This window comes from Scomber scombrus, chromosome 8 (assembly GCF_963691925.1).
Source record: "Scomber scombrus chromosome 8, fScoSco1.1, whole genome shotgun sequence".
In the NCBI taxonomy this organism is placed as follows: domain Eukaryota; kingdom Metazoa; phylum Chordata; class Actinopteri; order Scombriformes; family Scombridae; genus Scomber; species Scomber scombrus.
The window spans coordinates 3,235,674-3,254,002 of NC_084977.1; the positions used below are offsets into that span (position 1 = coordinate 3,235,674).

The following is an 18,329-nucleotide window of genomic DNA, read 5'->3' on the forward strand; positions in this document are numbered from 1 at the left end:
GGATGAATCAGTCCTACCACGATTTTTTCCACAGTTTTGTCCTGCAAATAGGTCAAACTGGAACAATGCCGCCTAATTTACCAATCCACTTAGTTCCACATTACAAAAAACTACTTTTAGAAGCAAAACTCCAATAAAAACTCCAATTGACCACTTGGAACCATTTCTAGCCACTTAGCCTATAGTACAAGTTGATTTATGACAGGTCTCTTGACACTTTTTTGTGTTTTTTTTTGTTTATTTCATGTTGCTCCCCTGTTGAATTTTGTCATCTTTTTTCATGCAATGTGATTGGGTTGTTTGACTCACGTTGCCACGGAGATGGTAGTTTTCACTGAACTTCCTTTCTTGATAATCTATGGTTAGATCATTTGTAACATCGTTGTTTAATGCTACTAAACATTGGCTGGGAGATCGCTTCGGGTTACCATGGAGATGAAACCTGTAACCTTTCAACAAAGTATAAATTGAAGACGTTGTTGTGACTTTAATTTCTGTTTAGCAGCTACTTGTTGTGATGCTACCTGGGTGAGCTAACTGAGCAGACTGACACCTCCAGGTCACAAATGCTTGACAGCTTTCAGTTGAGTGCTGCAGTGGTAATCAGTATTCTGGCTACAGCCCTGGACAGATAATGCATGCTTGATTAAAATAAATACAGCTGCGTACAGTAGCTTTGGAATGACTCACACTTCACATGTGCTTTCAAAATGATGGGAGAGTAAACAGGGAAGGATGCAGAGGGGCAGGGAAGTTACCTCTGCCTGAGTATTGTTTTGGATATTTGTGGTAAGAACTGAGCTGCTCAGCCAGTCACAAGGCTGCCAGGAGAGGCTCAGACCCCCGGTCTGACCAAACACACACACACACACACACACACACACACACACACACACACACACACACACACACACACACACACACACACACACACACACATTCCCTCTCTCTCTCTTTCTCTCTCTCTCTCTTCCACACAAAGAGGAAGGCTTGTCCGGCAGTAGTGTGTTAGTACAGACAGCCCTGAGGACCGGACAGTAGTTCCAGCGGACCTGTGTGTGTGTATGTGTGTGTTATGTTGCTGTGGATGTCGGTATAGCCGCGCGGCTCGGCCCTACCTGTCTGTGGATTGTTGTAGATTTAGAAACAGCAGCAGCATGGGATCAGTAATGTGTAAGTAACTTTTTTATAGTGTTACAGGTGTGTGTGTGTGTGTGTGTGTGTGTGTGTGTGTGTGTGTGTGTGTGTGTGTGTGTGTGTGTGTGTGTGTGTGTGTGTGTGTGTGTGTGTGTGTGTGTGGTGAAAGTTGAAGTTTCAGCTCGTGTGTGCGGAAGTTGGGACATGATGTTCTCTTTATATCTCTGTAGTGATTACTACAAACAAGCAAACGACCTCATTGGCTGTAGGACTGTGGATACACACCATTTGCTTTTGTTGCTCTTTATGTCTCAAGTGTATTTGTGATGTATTTATTTGTTGCAGTGCAGCAGTGAACACATAGTAGACTCTGCAGTGCTGCACTTCATCTCAGGAACAGTTTACTCAGATTTTCTGCTTTTATTTCATCATTTTTATACATGATTAATATTCAAAGTTCAAAGAAAACATTAAGAACAACAGTTTAGTCTTTAGCTGTTGGTACGATGCTGTTTACTGCATTTACATACATTCATACAGCAAATAACAGCTTTGTATAATAATAGTAGTATAACAAACTAAATTAGAAATGCTATATAGAGTAAATCGCAGTATTATTACTGTAAGGTGTAACATATTAATCATGTTTAGTTTACTTCATAGAATTCTGATATGTTCTGATACCCCCAGCTTTACTCCATCTTTACACTTTTACTGTATTATCATTGACTGGAGATCATTTCTACATAAGAGAATGGAGGAGAATATTACCTCTGCATAAAAAAAGAACAACACTTCCTTTGTAAGCTTTGAATAGTTTTCTGCAGTTCTGTCCTCAGCTGTAATGGGAATAACTGAAGGTGACTGAGATGAGCTTCTCTCATCTGTATTCTGGCAGTTGGACAGTCAGAGTACGCTGTGAAGGAGAGATTTCAGTCAGTAAAAGTTACACTCTTGAATATACAGTGTTTGTGCTGCTTTAGTTTCCTCTTACAAGCTACATAAGTTGATGTTGGCAGTGATGATGAGCTCCACCTCAGTTTGATGTTTACTAATGTGACAACAGATGCTTTGTGCTCATTGGTCTGCTTTTGGCGGCGATGGTTCTGAACATCATATGGCATTTGAATACTTCTATGTTAAGAACATCAATAATATAATTATATACTGTGTAACAATGCTGGATCCAGAAGCATGTAATTCCAAGGAGACTCGGCTTCTCCAGAACATAAAATTCAACAAAATTAATAGCTTTCATTCCGAAAGGAATTTTATGATGATGATGAAATGTTTTTTTTATAGTTTGTTTGATTTTGCGGCGTCTGGTCTGTTGTATGAATCAGCAGGATCATCTCTGTGTCATTCACATTATGAGAAGACAGAAGTTAAATCACACATAACTACATACATATCAAGGATGAGTCCAAGACTTGTTTACTTTGTGTTCCTTCAGGCAGGAGAGAACAGATGCACGAGTCCACGTAACCAGGCAACGTCATGTTATTCATATATGGAGGCAAACCATCACTAAACCATCAAACTCTGTGATTAGCTGGAAATTTTGGTTACGTGTAATTATAATGTATTTCTTTCTTCAAGGTTCCTGTAAAGGACAACGTCATTCACTATTTACTATAGAAAAAAAAGACTAAGTAACTTATCTGTGCACAGCAGATCAGTTGATGATGCAAAAATAAAAAATCTATATGTCACTTCACTTTAGATAAATGTACAATTCTAAAGTGTGTTAACGTGGGTTTAAATGATCCAGTCATTAAGGTTCTTTTAAAGAATACCCCCTGAAATCAGTATGTCTTAACAACTATATATCTTTTGTGTAAATGTCTAGTCATATAATATTTTTTTCTGGTCACTGGAGACAGACTTTCACAACAAACTGATCATCACAAACATATTATACATATTATCTCTTATAAACTTATTATCTCTATAAGTTAACACACATCCAGCAGAATGGTAATGGTCCATACTTATATAGCACCTTTCTAGAACTTTAGCGTCAGTTTGATTTGTGTTTCAGGTCATTTGATGAATGGAAGTCTGTTTTAATCTTCATCAAAAATATCTGACTCATTAACTTCTTTAGTTCATTGATTGGCTTGGTTTCATGCTGAAATGCACCCTGGGAGTTGTAGTTTCATGTTGACCCAAGCAGTAGAAGCATTCAAACTGTGAGTAACATAATGTCTGTGGGAAAAAACAAATGAGTAAAGTTGTGTGTTTTAAAACCTAAACAATGTACTAAAGAGCAGAGAGAAACTGAGTTGTGGTCACTATGGGTCACACCTTTCATATTACACCTGATTCACATTTCATCCATTGTTAATATAATGATCCGAGCAGCTTTGAATACTCAGAAGAGTTGACTTTAACTACGTGTACAGTTACATTTTTCTTATAAGTTATGTCAAATTGAATTACTTTTTTTTTGTTGAGAAAAACTTCCTAAGAAATAATGTAGAAATGTCAAAATCCATAAAATAAAGCCTTGCCATTCAATTATTTCTTTTTTATATATACTTTATTTATTGTCATCATTATAATAATATTAATAATAATAATAATAATAATAATAAACTTTATTTATAGAGCACCTTTCATACAAGGGATGTAGCACAAAGTGCCTTACAGAGAAAAATAAAAATACAATTCAATAAAACAGCAAATAAACAAATGAATATAAAATAATAATGAAATTAGACAATCTTACGCATGTAATATAAGATACATAGTGATGACGACATTTTTTTTTGTCAGCATAAGTAATGTGATTAGGTGTTGCCCAGTGATACATATAGTAAAAATTAATATATTAGTTCAAGTCAATCAATAAAAATATTTACAGTACAGGTTTAAATTGTTACAGTATATTGTGGTCATTTTAAATTCATAGAAAAGAGAAAAAAAGGGAAGAGAAAAAAACTTTGATTTTATCTCATATTAAAAGTCAGCTTGCTGTTTGATATACAGTTCCATAGATTTGTCAAGGTTTCCACCTTCCTTAAGAACAGCAAGCAGAAGAACATTTCACAATTAAAAAAAAAAAAAAAAAAAAAGTTATATTCATTAATTTCTAAGATTTCACCACCACTCAATGATAGCGTCTGGTTTGAAATGAGTTTCTATGTTTAGCAGAAATGTGTGATATCATACTGTATCACCTGGCTTCCATCAGGAATCTTGAGCTGTAAGTCTGGAGTGTGTGTTTCTGCACTGACTGCATTCATCCAGTTCTACTCTTTAAATAACACCCTGCCAGTGTGATGGAACTGCCAGAGCTGACGTGAAGCACCTGCTTAAACACAAGTGCGTGTGTGCGTGTGTGCATGTGTGCATGTGTGCGTGTGTGTGTGTGGAGTCAATCCCTCACAGCAGGTAGTCTGTGTTTGTGTTTGTGGTGGCAGTCACGGGGAGGGCACATGCAAATATCCTGTAATAGGCTTTACTTTCTAACGTAGGGATTATGGTGGAGAGACAGAGAGATAGAAAGAAGCAGGCGGGTTAGAGGAACCTCGTCGGCTCCTCAGGGATATATTCAGGAACAACTGCAGCAGCGTTGCCCGAGGAGGGAGAAACTGTGCTGGTGTGAGTGTAGAACAGAAACATGGATTATTATGTCTGATGGGTAGATACGGTGGATAGAGACACACAGTCATCCCAGGTGAGGCTGGGTCAAGTTATGATCAGAGATGGACGCTCCGGTCAGGCTGCGATGCCACACTCTATCTACACGCTGTCCAAGCTGTGGTAAATATGAACAAGCCTATTCCACAGTGAGGATCTCCACTGCTGAAATGGAGTCTTTCTACCACTTCCTGGGTGTGTGTCAGGAGACTGAGTCAGCCACACTCACAAGTACGTCTACCCTTCCATCCTTCCATCCCTCCATTCTTTATTCCATTCCTCCCTTCAACAGTTAGTGGTGGTGTTTTAGTTAGTGTGTGGATTTAGTGTGTGACTAGATGTTTGCAGTTGCATCATAAATCTCTGTGTGTGTCATAAATGCATCAGCATTAGTATTGGTTATAATGTTATAAGAGAAAAAGATCAACAGGTTATGATGTAGTTATGTCTCTTGTCTAGCTTTGAATCTCTGTGTCCTTTTATTATCTGAGTTGGTATTAAGCTGCAAGCATACATTTGTGTTTATTCAAATTAGCACATGTACGTATGATGTGCACTGTGTCAATCAAACTTTATTAATACAGCAGCTTTCATACAGGTTAGTGTAGTTCAAAGATTCACAGTTGATTGACAAGCTGATAATAAGACAGAATAAGTAACAACATAAAGAAAAGGAACACAAATTAAATAAAAAGAAAATTGAGACCAATGCAGGTAGGAGAAAATAAGAAAAATGTAATTCAAATACATAAGAGGAAATAGAAAAATAAAAAAATAAGAGAGAATAAGAGAAAAAATGTTATTAAAAGTATCATTATGTAAGTAAAAAAAAGTATAAAAATAAAATTAAAAGTAAAATGAAATTTAAAAAAAGGTAACGTTTTATAAAAGCTAGACTAAAACGAGGTTAGAGAAAGAGAAAAGCCAAAAGAAACAGACACATACAATCAATAAGAAAATAAAACTTAATGAATGATAATAATAATGAAATAAATAAATAAAACAAAAAGGAATAGAATAAAAAAGGCTATAAACTATTCTTTATCAAAAGCCAGGCTGAACAGGTCAGTTTTGAGTTTACTTTCAACGCTTCTGTTCTTAAAGGGTGCTTGAAGGTATCAGCTGTATATCAGAGCTGTACTTCAAGCTTAAGCCTCAAGAACAGACACCTGAGAGATGACTTGTACTTGACTACTCTGAGACTGAACTTACCTGAGATTTGACATTTAAAAGCATAAAAGATTGTCAGGTAGTGAGCTGGTTAAACGTTAGAACAATTCAAAATACACAAGACAGTAACAGGTATACTTTCCATAGAGAAAACACAGCAAGATACCTTTAATGTTTCATTACTGAGAGCCTATTGGATTATTATATGGATTACTGTCTATAAACCTAAATGACACAGTTTCTTATACATGTTTTATGTCATTTTTGTGGCAGTCGTACACTAGTGGATGAATTTGCTTACTGTTGATACACAAGTTAAGTGTTTTTAGTGAATGTGTAGAATGATGCTAGGATTGCACTGACTATTTGAAAGTTTAAACATGGTTTCATAAAATGTTCTTAATCAACTGAGATGAAACTGAGAAGGCAGATTTAATTATAAGGTACAATGTGTTTTTCTCTGAGCAATCAGTTCTAACCAGCAGCATCCTGCACATACACTCATCCAAAATCCTCCAAAACAAGAGTCAAACTTTTCTTTTGTTTTTGAGTTAATAATGGTGAAGAATTCTTATTGAATAAATAATGAAATGCAAAGATACACAGTGTCTCTCAGAAGATGGTGTTCGGGTCCACTTTACTGGTACAAATGTACAAAGTCAGTCAGTTCAGTATAAACACAGCACTGCCTGAACATGTATTTCAGAGCTGTGGTGTATCAACAGCAAAACTGAATAAACCACAAGCCACCATGCACGTACAGAATCCATTGTTCTGAATATGGAACCAGTATGAAGCACACATAAATAATTATTATAAGTATTGTTATCCCTTAGAGAAGAATGTGAAAATGTTGGCCTGTACAAACTGAAGAAAACAACAAATACAGCACACATTTGGTGATATGACAAAATAATCTAAACTCAAGCGGCACTTTTTTTTTTAGCTTTTTGTCCAATCTTTCAATCTTATATCTCTTCATCAACAGATGGACTTGCTCAGCCGTTATGGAGTCTGTTGAGGTGTCATCTCATCACTTACAGGATGTATTTAGTACAGCTTGTATGGAAGTACGATCATGTGATATGAGATGGTTTTACCTCTTTCCGTTCACTGTCCAGCTTGAACTTTCTCTAGCTGTCCATGACCTTTGACCCCTGACCAGTCCATGCTGTGACTGCTTACCAGATGTCAGCTATGTGAGGCCAATCTGTTCAAAAATGTTCAACATACGATTAACAGTATCTACTTCATTTTGAGTGTAATTTGCTTACTAATTTTGCTACTAACCTGTTATCTAATCTATGTGCAATCAAATACTAATACTACTTATTTCAGAAGGTATGCCAAAACGTGGAATGACTTCCCTTATTAGGAATTGTGACAAGATTCTAGATCATTTGACGGTTAAAATGGTCAATCATCACTAGCATTTAACTCATGTCCACTTAGTCTATGACGATATTTGGAATGTACCGAGATGTTTGGATGGACTGTCTGGCACTGGAATGTGACCTAGTGGTGTTGTTATCCCTTTTCTTATGTTTAACACTGTCCTAGCACCTTCACTTTCATGAACTTCGTTACTCCAGAGGGAAACTGGAAATGGGTGTGTGCACAAAAATTGAACGTACATGATAAAAGAAGGTGGAGGATGGTCCTGTGTCGGCTCTTGATCGCTTCCATTCTCGCTCTACCTTCGTGCTACATTTCACTGAGACTGCGTCAGCTCGTGTTTTCCGAGGCGTACGTTCGTGTTTTTATTGTATGTCGTGTGCGTGTTGATTTCTCCACAAATACAGAACACTCAAGAATGTTGTTTGGTGTTTATGATCCTGTGGCCTGTTTAGATCCTGACCCACAGTTTATAGATTTCAGACAGAAGAGGAAGAGATGGAGTCTGTCAGGGTTATTGGCGGCGTCATGGATCAGAGATCAAAGCTTCAAAAAGCAGTCTGGGAGTTAGGGTTCAAGACTTAAGAAAGAATGAACATGTTTTCTAGACTTAATGTTTAACTCAGTTTTAATAACAGTAACACTCGCATAAATATTTTTCAGTCCCTGCGAGCTTTAAAATGTGCTGATGTGATCACTAGAGAGGAGTTCGGAGAAGCAGCAGGCAATCTGTTATTCATTTCATAGTCTCTGGAACAACCCAAAGCAGCTGGTAGCAGATGTTATTCAGGTGAAGCTGACATCCAGGCAGCTGTAATGTGATGCTGAATTCCTCAGAGAGAGAATAATGATAGAATTTAGAGGGGGACATAAGCTTTTAGCGGTTTCAACAAAAACATGACTCATGTAAGATTACCCGGGTCTACTTGGAAAGCAGATTAGTGGATGTTAGAATATCAGACGCCTCCCTTGGATCATCAATGAAACATTTCCTCTCAGGAAAGGTTGGAAATCATCGCCTTTGTTAGTTAATCGTTTTTTGATATAATAGAATATACTGTTTAACAATGAGATCACACAAACACATTGTTCTAACAAGAGAATGAGCAGATATGACAAATGAGGGAGTTAGTCAGACTTTATTTATTCATGAAGTGTCATTGAGATAAAGACAGAAAACAATTAAAGCATAAAACTGGTGATATTTTATATTTCTTTTTAGAATATTTTTCATGTATCCCACACACACCATCCTGTTGCTAGAAAAATACTCACCAGAGCACTGTAACTGGTTTCATCCTTCATCCCCTCATCATCAACATTCTAATGCAGGTGGGTCATTTGTGATGGATGGAAATTATGGGAAAATAATGTATATTTTTTCACTTCACTAAGTTTTTATTAAGTTTTCACATAGATATATAAACATAAATGTACAAACACAAAACAAATAAACTAATAAAACAGAAACAATAAGTTAACTGGAATTCATGCATATACACATTTCTAATTAGGCATTCACTCAGTCACTCAGTGAGTCAGTCAGTCACTCAGTGAGTCAGTCAGTCAGTCAGTCAGTCAGTCAGTCAGTCAGTCAGTCAGTCAGTCACTTAGTCAGTCAGTCAGTCAGTCACTCAGTGAGTCAGTCAGTCAGTCAGTCAGTCAGTCACTCAGTCACTCAGTCAGTAAGTCAGTCAGTCAGTGAGTCAGTCAGTCAGTCAGTCAGTCAGTCAGTCACTCAGTCAGTCAGTCAGTCAGTCACTCAGTGAGTCAGTCAGTCAGTCACTCAGTCAGTCAGTCAGTAAGTCAGTCAGTCAGTCACTCAGTGAGTCAGTCAGTCAGTCAGTCAGTCAGTCACTCAGTCAGTCAGTCAGTCAGTCAGTGTGACATCTCATATAAATGTTCCATTTTTGCTAGTTCAATCAAGTGTCCTCCTTGATTCTCAGAATGTATATGTCAACTTCTAGGAAAATATGATTTAATATGTCATCACACAACTCAATAAACAAGATAGTTATATTGGTTTGATGTGAAAATGTCACAACTATTAAAATCTAAAGAATGCATTGTCACAAAGCTGAAAAGAGGGAAAGTTGACATTTTAGACACTATATAAATATAATATGTGTAATGTAACAATGATGCACTTTGGATGCTGAGCTGCTTGATATTAATGTGTATGCTGAAGTGTTAGCATCAACCAGTGATTTGGTGGAGACACACTGGAGACAGATGTGTTTGCTGTGTGTTTCTTCTCATTACTCAGTGTGTATATTGACAATCTCACAAACCCCTGATGTGTTTGTTGTGTGTCAGTCCCTGTGACCACCCAGTTCAAGACCAGGCACGCTTATAGATTTATAGTGACAACAGCAAGTATGACTACACACACATTTACACATGTGCATATACTTAAGAATAATGACATTGATTTGTGTACAGACTGCACTGAGTCAACCTCTTGTGTCTGTTGTTGATTTGCCGTCAGGCCCGTGCCTGTTTGTTAGCAGTGTGTATTTCATGTAGCGATAATGATATTCATTGGAACTGTGTGTGTGTGTGTGTGTGTGTGTGTGTGTGTGTGTGTGTGTGTGTGTGTGTGTGTGTGTGTGCGTGCGCGCGTGCGCGTGTGTGTGTGTGCGTGCGTGTGTGCGTGTGTGTGTGTGTGTGTGAGAGAAAGAGCCCTGTTATCAGCGGATCCTGTCATTAGACATCCTCTGATTGTCTTCTAGCATTGACGCCTTCTTCCTGAGAACCAATAGGAAACCACCACCCCCCCCCAGCCCCCTCCTCCTCCTCCTCATCCTCATCCCTGAACCTTGAGGATCGACCACCCAAAAATAACACAAGCTCTTTACAATATGTGTGAACGGTTGTGCGTGAAGAGAGAGCTGTTACATTTAGCTTCTAATAGTAACATACAGGATATCTGAACATACCTGGAGACACAATTCAATCACTGGAATGAAAAGAATGTAAGAATATCAACCTTTAACCTCCCAGTTGTTAAAATCCACTGACACAGAACAAAGGATGAGCTTCAGCTGGAGAGACAGACAGAGAGAGAGAGAGAGAGAGAGAGAGAGAGAGAGAGAGAGAGAGAGAGAGAGAGAAAGAGCTCTACAGTGACTCATGGTTTGCTTCTATCAAAAAAAGAGGTTTATGTATTTTTATATAAAGTAGGCCAAGTATTTTTCTGCACTGCCATCCTCCTCTGATTGGTAGATGTAAGAACATGTCATAGCAAGGCTGGATTAGTACCCACAGGGGCCTCTTGGCACTGATGCTAATGGACCCCCACGCCGTCTCGCCACACAAATCACGTCCACCTGATGTTACTTACCTCTAGTCATTCAAATCCACCTTAATTATCTTGAGCTTCCAGTCAAGCTGACATGTCAAATCACACACCTGTTGGTCAAAAGCTGAATAAGTAGTTGAGCTGAGCTGGGAGCAGGTCTGTCTGTACATTTCTACCTGTATATTGTCATTTCACTCACAAATCATAAGACAATGATACAATGATTCAATCATTTAAGGCAGCGTATGGCTCAAGGTAATACCAGTGTTCTCTGAAAACCACCCAAGCAGACAGCACAACAGTTATGACTGATGCATGTGCCTGAGTGTACAACAATGCCATCCTGACATACACACAGCACAGCTGATTGCAGGTTTCAAAATAAGAGTCACTAAGTGAGCGAGGTAACAAAAGCCAACATATAATAAACATGACAAATCAACTTCCACACACAGGCCTATGGCAGCATCACACCACAATGATGCAAAACACATGTTAAGCAAACAGCATATCAAATAAACTCATCCACAATAATATATACAATAATACATTATCTGGTCACACACAACAGATAATATTACTAAATGCACAGAAAGAATAATAGTTCGAACCATCAGAGGTTCTTCTTTATGGACTTCTCTTTGCAAGGTCAGAGATCAGGTGTTCATTTTGGCTTTACAGCTGGCACTGTCCAAGTGTTATATATATCACGGAGGGCCCCTTCCTGATCAAGGGCCCCTGGTCACCAGGAAGAATTGCTGAAAAAGCCTCAAGGGTCTTGCAGAGTGGCATTCTGCAGGCAGCAAGATTACAAACACATAGTTACATCTTTTAAAGAATGAATGCAAGTATACAGTACATCACCATTTTAATAAAATAAAGTTAAACACAAACAGTAAAATAACCAGTCATTTATCTATTATATGAATATGAAACATATTTATTGGGCTCAGATTAAGCAGGCAGCTCTTATAAACTGCTGTGGGGAAAAGTTCACAAAATGTAAATAACCTCTTACTCTATATTATGAATACCCATGCAGAACTGTATCAATTTGTGTGTATGTGTGTGTGTGTGTGTGTGTCAGTTTGAGTTTGAGTTTGAGTCCCCCCGCTGTCCTCGCAGGTCATGGGATGCTCAGGCCCTGCAGGCTGAGGGTGCGTTTCGTCACATGTTGACTGTAACTCACACACTCCCAGCAGCAGTACTGCAGGCCTGCTGAGAAGAAAGACTTTGAGCTTTTTATTGCTCAACTCAAATCATAAATTCCCCCGTCAGAGGGAAGAAGAGCTTTACAACACAGCCAAACTTCACACATAAAGAGGTCAAAGAGAAATATTCCATATTCCACATTCCATGATCAATTTGACATGATTTTGTATTGAGTAAATATCTTGAAAATGGCTTAATAAGTGGTAAACTTGGATTGATTAATAAATGAGTTTAACACAGGCAGCAGGGAGATGTACTAAACATATAAGTGTTTATAACATTAGCATATTTATAACATAATCCTTTAAAGACTAAAGGAGCAATAAGACAAAATTAGCTGAATGTGCTTTAAAATACATTTGTTTTCCAACATTAAAAAAAAAAGTAATAATATGAATTAAAAAGTGAAACAAGAATACAATTTCTTTCTTTCAGAATCTTCTTATTCTCTGTTACAATTTGTGTCGAGTGGGCAGAAATCAATTATTTTGATTTCTTGGATGAGTTGAAGTAGATTCCTCTACATGGGTCACATGTCTGTCCACTGTGAGATCGTCTGCTTCACATTCAGACTGACTGCAGCACATTATTCTCTCTCTCTCTCTCTCTCTCTCTCTCTCTCTCTCTCTCTCTCTCTCTCTCTCTCTCTCTCTCTCTCTCTCTCTCTCTCTCTCTCTCTACAGTAGCAGCAGTAGTTTTCCTCTCTCACTGCAGTCTCTAACCTACACAGCATGTCCATTGACTGTCCTCTGTCACTGTCTATTTATGGATGACAGCCCGTGTTTGAGCCGTGCAGGGTGAGGGGCCTGCAGAGATGAGTAGACCTTATTGTCTATCATTCAATAACTACATTTCCCAGCAGCTTATGGATCCTGTAGCTACTTTCAAGATGATGTAGTTCATGTTTCCACTATGGGAGTTTACATGTTCTCCTTGTGCCTGTGTGGATTCTCTCCAGTACTCCAGCTTCCTCCCACAGACCAAAAACATGCAGATTAGGTTGATTGGTCACTGTAGCCGGGTAACACAACCAAATGATACATCAATATACATTTTTTTCTTTTGAAGAAGAAAGTTGAGGAATGATTTAAATGTGCTTCAATCACATGTGCAGATTCTCTTCTTTTCTTCTGATTGAGGACTGTAGTAGAAATGTATTACTAGAAGTTCCTCTGAAGAATCACAGACGACGGAGTGATGAAGCTTTCTCTTTTACTCATGCTGGCACGGAGAAAGGACACACAGCCATTGTAATGAACAACAAACAGCTTCAGCTTTTATACTGTAACTCCTAGTGGAAATTTTTAGGATTTCTGAGGCTGATAAATTATTAGTTATTCATGATTCAGAGTTTAAAATAATCTTAAAATAATATATATAAGCTAATATTCATTTTTCTTTTATTTACACTACTCATAAATATCATTTTTGATACTGCACATTTTTGCTGATATCAATATATCTGTGATGAGCTATCAGGCCAATAAATTGGTCGGGCTCCAGTATGGAACAGTGAATTGTGGGAGCTAGTCTGATGTCGGCCACCCTCACCCTGCCTCATCCTGTCAGACCGCACTACTGTAAGAGCCAAAAAAATAAGTGTATACTCCTTTGAAGAGCCACATCAAAAGTAATTTAACAAGTCAACAGAGAGAGAAAGAGCTGACAGACAGGAGAGAGGTGAACACTGAAATTTGACTAATGTAATCCCATGCAGTGAAGTGTATGGAAGTACAGTGAAGACTGAAGTCTCCACCAACTGAACTCATTTATTTTGTGTTGAAAAAATGACATTACAATATACTGGAGTGCATCAGTTTACTATATTAACAGTAGAATGTTCTTGATATGATATAAAACAGCACAGTAGCTTCCCATCACTGTCTTTTTAAATCATGTTTAGGTCTGTTTAACTATAAGTTGAGAAGTCACTAATAATGTTGCATGTATAATGAATGGTTTGACTGTGGTTACACTAATATCCCAATATATGATGTTAATGACATTTTAATCACACCGTACATAAGTCATCTTTATGGCCACGTTGCCAAGACGACAATGTGAACATCCAGGTGAGGCAGCACATGCAGTGTATGCCCTATTAGTGAACAATGGCAGTACAGTGTGGTGTAGCACAGAGTGATCATCAGCCCTGTGGTTTACCACTGGACCGGCCCTTCAGATAGAGACTCAGTGTCTCAGTGTAATCTCCTCTGTTATGTAAGCTTTTTAACACAGACTCTATTGTGAGTGTGTGGGAGGTCTGCTGCTAAGTGGATACGGTAAGGTAGACTAAGACACCGCATACCTACCCCACTGACAGCATACAGCAATATCCTGTTCATACATGAGGATTGAGTTATTGAGCTGGCATGGTGACATCTTTTTCCATTCATACAGCACTTTTAAATTCACTTTTTATTTATTTATTTATTTTATTTTTAGTCACAGGTATCAATACATCTTCAGGTACAATGACACAGACGTATATGTAGGTACCAGGGAAAAAGAATAAAATAGAATATTAAAAAAAAACAATTCCACAATGGAAAACAAAAGAAAAAGCCAGAGTGTCTTGTACCCAAAAAAAATGACAAAAAAAAAGAAAAAGATGACAACTTATCTCTTTTAAAAAAAGAATTTCATCTATAATTTTTTATGGACCCACAAAATACATAATGTATGGGATAACATGTTGTATGCTGAATTGATTGCCTAAGCCTAACAACATGTAGGAAGCAGGAAACCACTTTGTACATCCAGCCATTGACACTGACCCCATTTCTATAGTGTTTGTGTAGTATAAGGATGTCACACTTCCTTTATTGGAAAAAAAGAAAATGTTTCCAGTGAACATGCAGTTTTCCAGGCAGGTCGGAGCTAGGAGGAAAAAATGTTTTCTTAATAGCCCAGAATATATACAAATAAAATAAAATAATAAAATCAAATCTGTTTAAAGTCACTTCTGAAGACATTTCAGTAGAGGCAGGGTTAAAGAGTGAAATGCAATTAAAAATTAACGTAGTATTTAAAATATATATATATAATTCCTTATTGTTATGCATTTATTTCTATGTGCATTCATTTTGGAAAATTGTTAATAAGAAGAAGTTAATAAGGGAAACTGTGATTGTGTAAATCTCATGTTCCTAGATACACCTCAGAGCTTTAAAGGGATGTATTAATGTGAGTTTAATGAAAGAATTGACCACAAGTCACGCTTGTTTCACTTCCTGTGCTCAAACCCCTTGTTATAGAGAGTAGAATAGGAGAGAATAATGAAGAAACACACACACACACACACACACACACACACACACACACACACACACACACACACACACACACACACACACACACACACACACACACACACACACACACACACACACACACACACACAACCCGCCTGGGAATACTGTAATGTTTATGCTCTTGTAGGAAGTAGTTCCCAAAACACATCTGACAACTCAATAGGCATTGTGCTGAAAACAATGTGTGTGTGTATGTGTGTGTGTCTGCACGTGTGTGTCTGGATAGCAGTTTTCTATGTGCCTACTGTATGTCACTATCTACAGTCCATGTGTTTCCATGTTTGTGTTTGTGTCCAGCTGGACTTTGTGTCTGTCTCTGTGTGTGTGTGTGTGTGCGTGCGTGCGTATGTGTGTGTTTACACATATAACTCTGTCACTGTGTACAGTTCATTCATCCGCAATGAGAACGGTACAACAGTGGAGAGAACAGAGGGATGAAGGCACATGTGTTTCCTTAAGTATTATTAAGCATAAGCGCACACACACACATATTCATATGCACGTATCAACAATAAGTCTGGTGATAGTTTTATCATTTTAAATAATGGTGATTAATTGGCTTGAGTATGTTTTCAAATTCATTAGTTCTTTATGGATTGACTTGTAATGATACTTTTGTTACAATGCTAATGAAGTGACTTTATTGGTGTTGGCGGAGTCAGCAATACAGTTCAGATTGCCTACGTAAAACCTCAGTAATGCAGATGTAAATGTAATCAGTGTTATCTCATTGACAACAGCCTCAATGTTACCATCAGAGCTGTATTAAGTTACCACTAATGCAAACCCAACTTCCTACTGCTGCTGCTGCTGCTTCACAGTAAGAGCTCAGCTTGACAAACACACAGTGGTTTTAATGGTGAAACAGTGACAGGAAAGCCAATGTATCTGTGGTTGTCATCATGAATCATCAAAGAGTATAGTACTTTACTGATCTTCTAATGTAGTTAGTCAGGGAGGAGCTCATTTCAGCTACTTTTATTACTGCTGGGTCGTTCAAACTATAATTAAAAATAATTATAATTGATCAATTAGCTGACAAAGTATCAAACTGTGTACTGAAACAATTACTTGAGTAAATGCACACTTTTTTATTATTATTTTTGTACTTTAGGTCTATGCTTGTTCCTGCACTTCTCATCTCTTTCCTCCTCTTTGAAGAGTTTTAATGGACACAGTTCAAGTCCATCACCTGGTCTATAAAAGTTACTTCTACAGGCTCACATTTGGCAGTCCAGTAAGGACCTCATGAACATACTACAGGGTTCCAGACACAACAGCTTAAAGATCCTCTGATGAGCATAACATCCAGCCTGTGAAAATGAAACACACACACACACACACACACACACACACATCCATGCGTACAGACACACACACACACACACACACACACACACACACACACACACACACACACACACACACACACACACATACACACACACACACACACACACACACACAGGCATGCACACAAACACTTCAGCTCAGCCCCACATTCTGTGTTTTCATTCTCTCTCCCTCCTCATGCCTCTATCTCTTTCTTTTTCACACACACACACACACACACACACACACACACACACACACACACACACACACACACACACACACACACACACACACACACACACACACACACACACAGACAGTCGGTCTGCCCTCCCTCTCTCACTTCTGATTGGCTGTTTGCTGCTCGCAGCAGTTACAGCTGGAGCTGGAAAAACTGACCACAAACGAGACCAAAGACCAAAGGCACTGCACCGGCTGTGTGTTTGTTTGTGTGTGCGTGAAATGAGAGAGAAGAACGAGAAGTAGAGAGAGAAAGAGAGAGAGGGAGAGGGAGAGAGAGAGTTTCAGTTTAGTTTGCCTAGACGTCTGGAACAGTCAGAGCTGGTAAGGAGAACGGTGATGGTCATGAAGAAGCAGCTGCTGTTGACAGACCGTGGTCTCTGCTGGATGTTGTGTTGCCGTCACTAATTTGGGATACCATGAGATTATTGGGATTACTGCTTTTCCTGGAGGGATTTATCGTGACGACCGTTTGTGCGCTTAAACCATAAAGGTGTTAAGATGAAGAGTGTGAAAAATGTCATAGGTAATGTTTAAACACACAGACACACAAACACACACATAGACATCTTCAATACTTTGGTATCACTTCATCACTTAAATAACACTTCAAACCAATCAGAAAAGTTATGTAAAGCTGTACATTATATACTTATGTAGTGTGCTGTCTAGAATAGATGAACATACAACACACTGTCTTGTTCTCATGGGCTTTGTTTACACACCACAACAGACTGTTAGACAGGAACACACGCATGTCTGTTGCCAGCCACGCTTCTCTCTGTCTGCCTTGTGTCATCTTTTTTCCATATCACCAGTCTTTTCCATTACAGCGTGCTGGTTAGGTGATTTAGTTTAACAAGTATTTCCTTTTTACTTTTAATCAGCTGATGATGGGATTTCAGTTTAGTCTCTACACCATTATGTTTTGCGGCTCTGCCCAAGGCTGACTACTGACCTACTTGTGCTTTATAATGGATCTTTCTGTGATGGTTGCTTTAACTTTAGAGTATATTTAAATGGTCTTGTCGAGGCATAACAGTGGTAAATAGTAAGGAAGTGGAACGAGGAGCTGATACTTTCATTGTGTTTCAGTTATATAAAGTGAAGCAGCATTTCTGGTAGTCAGCCTGAGGGATACTCTGTCTGTGGAATGTGGCTAAAGCCAGACATCACGACTCTCCCGGCAGTTCCGGGAGTCCTTATTGATAGTGGCTCCCTGACACCCGTAAATGAGATACAATCTCCTGGAATCTGTGAGCGAGAAGCAAGAGTGCGCTAGAGAATGCAGTGCGTGTGAGAGCAAAGTGTCCTGATAGGTATGTGTTGCTGCGTAGTAGACCAATCGCACCCCCAAACCCCACCCCGGACCGACACCCAGTGCCACCCCCACCCCCCGGACCAACACCCAGTACACCCCCTCACCCCGACCGAACCTCCCTGAAATGACTTTTTGGAGGTTGGGATGTCTGTAACAGTTGTTGTTTGTTGACTGTATGCTAACCTATAATACTCAGTGCCTGTTATAGTTATTAAAAAGTGACGTATGTGTAATTTTGGTAATAAAGTCACTACACAAT

At 38.6% G+C, this 18,329-nt stretch overlaps 1 protein-coding gene across 3 annotated transcripts in view; it reads left to right on the plus strand.

The window, feature by feature from the left end:
* The first annotated feature begins 1,043 nt into the window (after positions 1–1,043).
* Positions 1,044–18,329, plus strand: part of mcf2l2 (MCF.2 cell line derived transforming sequence-like 2) — a 148,643-nt gene continuing 131,357 nt past the window's right edge. For all 3 annotated transcript variants that reach the window (XM_062423509.1, XM_062423508.1, XM_062423507.1), the window contains exon 1: positions 1,044–1,173. In XM_062423509.1, the coding sequence (XP_062279493.1) occupies positions 1,065–1,173 (109 nt within the window). In that variant the 5' untranslated portion in view covers positions 1,044–1,064. The remainder of the gene's footprint in view (positions 1,174–18,329) is intronic.